A 9,209-nucleotide genomic window follows, 5' to 3' on the forward strand; every position below is an offset into this window, starting at 1 on the left:
AGTACACCAAATATTAGCATAGCATTAGCTTTTTAACATAGGAATTAACATGTGAATGAGTCTTTGTGAAATATGGTATATGAATTCAGAGGAATCATTGTATATTTTCTTTTATGTAAATGGACTAGAGTTGCAGGAAATAGAAAGTGAAGTTGTTGTTACTTATTTTTATTTAATTTGAAAAATTCTTTGGAATTGTATTGATTCCTAATTTTTGTCCTGTCCTTTGTCATACAGATTTGAAACCAAAATAGACTCATTTCATATTACTGGCTTACCAGATAATTCAAAAAAAAACCTCGCCTCCTGTCTTCATTGGATGGTACATCACTCTTCCAGATTATATTTGAGATAAATCCATTAGATGAAACTGTTTCTCAGAGGTGTATCATAGAAGCTGAACCATTGGAAATGATATATGATGCAGTTAGTATTTTTTATGTTACCAATTTTTTATATAATTTAGATTGCCTTGAGATTGTGCTTCATATTAATGATGCTTTTTATTTATTTATTTATTTTTTAACAGAGGACAGTGAATAGTATAATAGAATTCTTCAGGCCTCCAAAAGAGGTACGTCTAGCACAGCTCACTTCAGCAACTTTAACAAAACTTGAAGAATTTCGTGAAAAGACAGCAACAGGTAAATTAATTATATTTAATAAATTAAATACTGTTTCATACTTCATAATTTTATTTATGTTAACATGATTTTGGTAAAGTTTAAATTTATTTCTAGAATGGATACAGTGTAATAGAAATTAATTTGTTACTTTTTCCCGGGGGGGGGGGGCGGTGGTGGTGGTGGTGGTGGTAATTAGAGTTTGAGCTCCCTGGCACTCAACTATTGAGCCACATCCCTAGCCCTATTTTGTATTTTATTTAAAGATACGGTTGCTTAGCAACTCACTGTTGCTTAGGCTGGCTTTGAACCTATGGATCCTCCTGTCTAAGCCTCCCGAGCTGCTGGGACTACAGACATGTACCACCAGGCCCAGCAATTTATTACTTTTCTATTGAAAGCATGTGTAATAATAATCATTTTTTATACTCAGAAAGTTGATAGTTAGGATCTTTGGACCTCTGTTTTTGACAATAGGCCTGTCATTTCCTTACCATAGTTTGATATATTGGCCTCAGAAAATAAAAGTTCCATCCTTTTATGGGAAGGGTTAAAGTTACAGATTTGGTTTTTAAAATGATAGTTCATTATAGTGAACAATCAGCACAAAAGCAATTACTATTTTAGCCAGTCTCTTAAAACTGTGAAGACAGTAACTTATAATCAAATCAGCGAAAAATACATTGAGTTTATTAATGTAGGAGGTTAGGAGATTTGTAGGTCTAGGAGATCAGGCTCAAATTAACTCAACATAAACTCGAAACTCTATTTATGATCATTATTATTAGGCACTCCTACACAGGAACCTTTCCTTTATAGTCTCCAACTTTACTTACTTTTGGTAGAGTTGACACAAGTGTACATTTTAAATTACATTTAAAACAACAACAACAACACATCTTTTTTTCCTTTTAAATGTCCGTGAAGGACTGTGCTTAGGCTATACTGTTTTGGTAGGTGTTTAAGACCAAGTTGGTCAAAACCACCTTGTTCCTATCTACTCTTAAGAGTCAGCTGAGATTCCTTGGGGATGTGTGTTAAGCCTCTTGGCTTTCCTCTACCAGTGGTGCCATCTGCCAGGATGGGTCAGTCACATATGGGTCCATATGTGACTTCTCTTGTAAGCATGGAGGGCATTACCTTCTCCAGTGACCCTCCTCCAAAAACTGACTTTGAAGAATATAAGAAGGGTAGTTATAGGGTTTATAGGATTAAACTAATTTTCCCCAGGAAGTTATCCCTCTGTTCTCCAAGGGTTGAAATTTAGACCTTACTGGAAGGAGGCACGCACGCTATGACTCATAGGATATTGGAGAAGCCATTATGGTGCCATGCTAACAAACTTGCTGAAAACCTGCTTCTGAAATGTTCTAGAAATCCTTCCTTAGGTGATAGGGAAAGGTGTTCAGGCATCCCCTTACATACATTCTGTCCTGAAAACACCTGAGGAGAATGATTCTAAAGGAAGATGCTGGCTATTGGGTACTGTTGTCCCTTATGTGCTACCTGTGCTTAGTGTTGGAGAAAGCTGCATTGTTGCAGCATCTTGCTGAGGGGTTGCACTAAAATCAAGTAGTAAGATCCTTTCTTTTTACAGTCTTTCCTTTATTCTATCTTATCTTCAGTGCTTGTTGGTAAAAGAAAAGTATTGAAGGGGCTCAGCTCCAGTTTCATAGAGCAGGCAAAAGGGTGAATTTGGAGTTGAGGAAATAAATTGATAATAGGACCAGATATTATGAAGGAAATGAGAATGATGGATGTCCTAATTTAGTTTTGGTAATTGTACCAGAGATCCATTTGAAAAATTGATACAAGATTCAATTCTCTTAGAGGATAAGAGGCAGTGATCAAATCTGGATAGTAACTTAGAAAAGAATTTGGAAGTGCAGAAAGCTGGTTCTAATGTAGTGAATGTGAGGCGGAGAGTGGAACGATGTTAAAGAGGCACAATCTCAATTATGCAAAACAATGATGGAGAATTAAGCAGAGGATTTTATTATAAATATGAGAAATAGGGGTGAGACATAAGTAGGTTTAACATTTAAAATAAAATTTTCCTCCTTCCTTTCCATTGAAAGTAACATAGGGAAATAGATCATTGTGTCGTAACATTAAGAAAGGATTCACTGACACCAGATTGGCCAGGGTGGTGTGGGGGGAAGGGAGAGGGTATGGGAATGGGAAATACAACTGATGAACTGGACAAAAATTTCCTGTGTTTCCTATATGAATATATGACCAGTGGAACTCCACATCATGTACAACCACAAAAATGGGAAGTTATATTCCATGTATATATGATATGTCAAAATTCATTCTACTGTTATGTATAACTAAAAAAGAACAAATAAAAAAACGTTTAGGGGGAAAAGAAAGAAACAATTCATTGAAAGTGAGGCATAGGACTTCCAGGGAGTATAGGGCATAGATTTACAGAGGCAGGAGGAATTCACAGACAGATAATTTGAGTTGAGGAACCATTAGCCTAGAGATGAAGATAGAGAAATATGCTTTAACGGGTAGAATCTGGAGGATTTTGAAGGTCAGACTGTCCCTTTTGGGTACTTCTTATGACTTACTCAGCAAATAAACTTGAGTAAATTGTACAATCTGTGTTTGAATCCAGATCATGGCGGCGGGAATGGTATGAGCAACTGTGTTTTAGTCAGTTCTGTGTTTTAAGTTCTAAGCTTATGGGATGATTGTCAGAATTTGATGATCTGTCAGTCTGTATTCATTTCTATCTTTGACTTTACTTTTCATCCTCATTTTAAGAGATTTCGTTTGAATCTGCTTTGTTTAGGTTATTGGAGATGTCAATAGTCCCTTTACCCCCAGAGTATTTCTTGGTTCAGCCTAGGCAAGGCCTTTGGAATTCCTTGAAAATGCTAGTTTTGTTATTAATTTATCGTATTTCTAATAAGAACTGGTCCAGACTATGATCTTAGGCTATTTTCTATTATTATATAAATGTATATATTTAAATTATTTTTTATTGAATTCACTTTCTCCTTTAGCTTGTTTATCAAATTAATCATATGCTGGCACTTGACACTTCATATATGTTTTTAAACTTTACATTTCTTTATAAGTATATTATATTTTACATATCTACTTATAATTTTATCTTATTGTATAACTCTGAGGGTCTCCTTCCATTTCCATACAATTTCCCTTCTCTCTCCCTTTCCCTCCCACCTCTCATCCCTGTTTAATGTTAATCTTCTTCTCATGCTCTTCGACCCTACTCTGTTCTTAGTTACTCTCCTTATATCAAAGAAGACATTTGGCATTTGTTTTTTAGGGATTGGCTAGCTTCACTTAGCATAATCTGCTCTAATGCCATCCATTTCCCTGTAAATTCTATGATTTTGTCATTTTTTAATGCAGAGTAATACTCCATTGTGTATAAATGCCACATTTTTTTTATCCATTCATCTATTGAAGGGCATCTAGGTTGGTTCCACAGTCTTGCTATTGTGAATTGTGCTGCTATGAACATCGATGTAGCAGTGTCCCTGTAGCATGCTCTTTTTAGGTCTTTAGAGAATAGACCGAGAAGGGGAATAGCTGGGTCAAATGGTGGCTCCATTCCCAGCTTTCCAAGAAATCTCCATACTGCTTTCCAAATTGGCTGCACCAATTTGCAGTCCCACCAGCAATGAGCAAGTGTACCCTTTTCCCCACATCCTCGCCAGCACTTGTTGTTGTTTGACTTCATAATGGCTGCCAATCTAACTGGAGTGAGATGGTATCTTAGGGTGGTTTTGATTTGCATTTCTCTGACTGCTAGAGATGGTGAGCATTTTTTCATGTACTTGTTGATTGATTGTATGTCCTCCTCTGAGAAGTGTCTGTTCAGGTCCTTGGCCCATTTGTTGATTGGGTTGTTTGTTCTCTTATTGTCTAATTTTTGGAGTTCTTTGTATACTCTGTTTTGAACAGACAACAATAAAAAATTAAAAAAAAAAAAAAGAAACTTAGACCTATTATGGAAACCTATTACAGGAACAGAAAAGAGAATATCTATATTAAATGCTATGTTAAATTGCGAAAAAAAAATAATAATTTTATCTTATTATAAGTACATTTAAAGTTATTGACTTATTCAATTTGAACATGTATTCTTCAATGAATATTTTAATTGTAAGGCTTATATTAAAATATACTGATCTGCCTACATTTATGTCACTTTACTAATAATCCTTCTTAATAGTGTCACAAAACATGGAATACGTTCTTTTGGGAATTTGTCCTTTGAAGAAAAAAGGACTATTATAGGAGTCATTGTAGTTCCAAATAGGAATATCATGAACTGTTCAAATACTGAATTTTCTGAATCTCTTCTTTTAAATCATAGAGCTTTTCTTGCAAGGTTTTTAAATTAATACCTGCCCTTCTCATTTAATACTCTTATGACCTTGGTCTAACCATGGTCCTATTCTGAAAAAAAAAAAAAAAAAAAAGTTCAGTTAAACTATAGATATTATTGACTGCAGTTTGAGGGTTTATTTTCTTATTATAATAGTTTAGTTTCTTATTATTTATAATTCACATTGAAAATACCTAGTCCTCACAATCATTTTTGTGATAGTTTTCTTCCCTGCCTTCCTTCTTGTCATTGTGAAATAAGGTGCCTTTCTATTTAGGTAGCAGATCTCTTGAAATTTTATAAATCAAAACATCTTTTTTTTTTTTCACTAAAACAGATTTGATGGCTTTTTAAAGAATTTATTGATATAAAGGAGGGGTTCCTATCTGATGGAGTCATTAATAATTTGATTTAAAAGTTGATGCTGGGGCTGGGATTGTGGCCCTGTGGTAGTGCACCTGCCTTGGATGGGTGAGGCTCTGGGTTCGATCCTCAGCATCACATAAAAACAAGTCAACAACAAATAAATAAAGGTTAAATTAAAAAAAAAAAAGCTGATGCTGGACTCCAGCACTAAAGTAGATTAATTTGGCTTACTAATCACATGCAAGTGATTGAATTAAAATTTTTTGAACAATATCTAAGGAATGTGGAACTCTGGTTTGTTGCCTTTTCTGGTTTACATATGATTTTATTAAAGATGATTTAATGATCCAGCAGTTTTCATCCTTTCAGAGTAAAATCATCAAGATCAAGTTACCATTGTTTAACTGTATTAAATTTATGAGTTGGAATGACTGCATACAGATTCTAATAGTAACCATGAAAAAAATGTTTCATATCACTTAATTTTTTTTTTTAGGTCAGTATCTTTCTCCCCAGTTTTAGCCAAATTGAATGTGTGGGCTAAAAACCATTGGTTTGTTTTTGTTTTTTTTGAAATTGCTCTAATTTTATACTCAGATTTAATTAGTGTACACATTAACCAACAAATAATTTGCATTTATTTTGGAAATATTTTGCTCAAGATTATTTTGAAATCAATACTAGTTTCATATTATTTTATGATTATGCTATCAATTTGTATGTTTAGTGATTCTGTATTTCTTAAGTAATTTCTGAGAAGTATTCATTTCAAAGGTTTAAATTTTCTACAGGTATTTTGTATATTATTGAAACACAGAAAGTTCTTGACCTCAGAATTAACTTGAAGGCTTCATATATTATTGTACCACAAGATGGAATTTTTACTCCTACATCTAATCTACTACTTTTGGATCTTGGTCATCTAAAGGTACATAATAATAATATTTGATTCATGATATGGCATTTAGGGTATTATGAATCTTGTTTTTAAGGCTGTTTGATTGGCTTACTGATTTGTAGATTTGTGGTAGATACTAGTATTTGAGAAATCTTCCTTTCTGGTAAAGAAAGTGCAGTGTCATTGAATTAGGTGTTCCCGCCCTCCTTCTAAAAGAAAAATAACCAATTGAACTCTTAAGGGCAGGAGTAAACTGAAAAATTATATTTGTAGAATTTGAGTTGTACTTGAAAAGTTTATTTCCTTTTCTGTTCAATCTTTACTTGATTAATTAAAGTAAAATAGAGGGAATTCTGGAGATAATCAAATATATCTTTATTCTTTTGAAAATTTTGTGTATAATACTGATATTTTAATTATATATAAATATTGGCATTTTAATTTTATCAAATGATTTAAAATTGAGAGATGGTTATCTATTTACCAAAGTTATTTTCTTTTTCTTCCAATTATGAACTTTTTTCTTCTCAAATAGTAAGTAAAGAACAATTATTTTTGACTTTTTTTTTTAAAGAGAGAGAGAGAGAAACAGAGAGACAGAGAATTTTAATATTTATTTTTTAGTTATCGGCGGACACAACATCTTTGTTTGTGTGTGGTGCTGAGGATCGAACCCGGCCGCACGCATGCTAGGGGAGCGCGCTACCGCTTGAGCCACATCCCCAGCCCCTATTTTTGACTTTTGAGACCTGTGCTGTGCTACCCATTAGATACATTTGATTAAGTTAAAATTAAACAAAAATTCAGTTCCTTAGTGACATATTAGTCATATTTAAGAGTTTTGAAGTCAGAAGTGGCCAGTGGCTGTTGTGTTGAACAACATAAAAGTTCTATTAAACAGCCCTGCTCTAAATCATTAAGGATAGAGAAATACCAGTAACAATTTAAAGGTCTAAGAGAGTTGAAAAATGTTAGAATTGATTTCTTTTGGCTACCTAACAAGTATGTGCCTTTCCTTAATATTGGCGGTTTCTTTTATTGATTGATTATACTCTGCACTGGGAACATATGTAGACATTCACTGGCTTTATATTTATTTATTTATTTATTGATTGATTGATTTTTTCTGGCTTTATATTTATAATAAGCCTATACAGCTAATTATTCACATTTGAATTTGGTTATTGAATTGTTTCAAGGGCAGTATGGTACAGTGGGAAGAGCATAAGGTCAGGAGTTAAGTATATAGTTTTGTGTCATTTGGTAATTCACTTAATCTGTTACCCAAAATTCATTACATTTCAAAGTTAATAATTTTTGACTGTTTATTTCACATGAGATATATAAAATAGAAGAAAAACTGTTTATATGTGTGTGTTTATGTTTAAATATGTACACACACAGATATCCATCTATACCTATTTATTTATTCATCAGTGAGTGAAAGAATAAGATCTTTGAGTGATTCCTGGAATGTTAAGTGAAAAGAATCCCATGTCAAGAAAAGGGAGAATACAGTATAACATCTTTGGAGTCACATAAATGGCAAAGTTGGGTCTTAAATTTCACCATCCTAATATTAAATCCTAGACTCTAATTGCTATAAAACTATCTAAATATCTGTCTTTGTACAATGAAAACGTTTTATAAGCTAAATTTATCTCTGGGTTGATCTGGCTCTCAGTGAGGAGTCTTATCAGATTTTAAGTATTTGTAGATGTATTATTTCTAGTACTGTCTTGGTTTTCCTCTTTTAATATAAGTAATGGGAAATATAACTTAACATGTAAAAATTTACCTTATGTCCTTTCCTTCTCATTATATATCTTACGAATAATGACTTTTCTAATAGCATTACAATATGTGTCTGCATGTGAGTTTCTTTTCCTATTAAATTTTTACATTATAGGTCTGAAAGATAAAAACTTTATACTTATATTTTGAAATATTTTGCATAGTCTAAACTTTTAAAATTAACCTCAAGGTGGCAAGTAAAATTCGTTCGGAATTACCAGATGTGAAACAAGGTGGGACCAACCTTGAAGAAATTATGCAAAGAGCTTATGATTCCTTTGATATTAACCTTACAAGCATACAACTACTTTATAGTAGAGTAGGTAAGTATAAAATGCATTATTGATTGATTTTGCTGAAAGTAATTTAATTAGGTTTTTAGATACTTTGTCTAAAGACATTCTTCATAATTTTTGAATTAGAAGTAATAGTATATATTGTCTAAAGGTGTTCAGGGCAGCCTCCAGCAACAAATGTCATTAGTGCCAAGGTTGAGAAATCCTGATCCATATCAGAATTTCTAACCTTGTACCAAAGATTGGCACATATTGCTAATGATATGTGTACATATTTTTTATGTACACATATTTACTTTTTAAATTTTAAATTTATTTTTCTTGCAGTATTGGGGATTGAGCCCAGAGTTTTGCAAATGGTAGTCTAGAACTCTACCACTGAGACTCACTCTTAACCCTGTTGATGATATTTGTGTTCACAGTTGGATAACCAGAAGAGGCAAAGAGGTTTTTCAAAGCTAGAGGCAACTAATCTAGAGTCTCTGATAGCCTAGACTATAGGTAGCCAAACAAAGCCTGAGGAGGTTCACTCTCCTGGGCATCTGTATCCCAATCATTGTGGTATACAGTCATGCATCAGTGGTCAAGTTCATTTTTTAGATGAAGACAACTAGAAGTTTATTTGACAACAAAGTCAAAAGTCTATAAATGCTTTTTCAGAGAATAAATTATGGCATTTGGTATGTTTGAATGGACATTTTGGTCATAGGTTTTTAAAGTCTGTGAGCCATACTTAATATTTAAGATACTAAAATGGTTAAAATTTTAAAAATCCATTATTACTGTGAAGATTATTGAAATTCTTTTTGATTAATTGTTCTCAAATAATTGAATCCCTTTTTTTTTGAACACTTTTTTTT

The 9,209-nt window shown here is 32.9% G+C and overlaps 1 protein-coding gene across 1 annotated transcript; it reads left to right on the forward strand.

Moving 5' to 3' along the window:
- Positions 1 to 265: 265 nt before the first annotated feature.
- Positions 266 to 8,399, forward strand: LOC131424748 (intermembrane lipid transfer protein VPS13A-like). Its single transcript, XM_058584073.1, has 4 exons — positions 266 to 426; positions 530 to 644; positions 6,153 to 6,289; positions 8,244 to 8,399. The coding sequence occupies exons 1-4, from the start codon at positions 412 to 414 to the stop codon at positions 8,397 to 8,399; spliced, it is 423 nt and encodes a 140-aa protein (XP_058440056.1). The 5' UTR covers positions 266 to 411.
- Positions 8,400 to 9,209: the final 810 nt, after the last annotated feature.

The sequence above is a fragment of the Marmota monax genome, unplaced genomic scaffold (assembly GCF_021218885.2).
Source record: "Marmota monax isolate L192 unplaced genomic scaffold, Marmota_monax_Labrador192_F-V1.1 WCK01_AAM20220418_F8-fsc00409, whole genome shotgun sequence".
Classification (NCBI taxonomy): Eukaryota; Metazoa; Chordata; class Mammalia; order Rodentia; family Sciuridae; genus Marmota; species Marmota monax.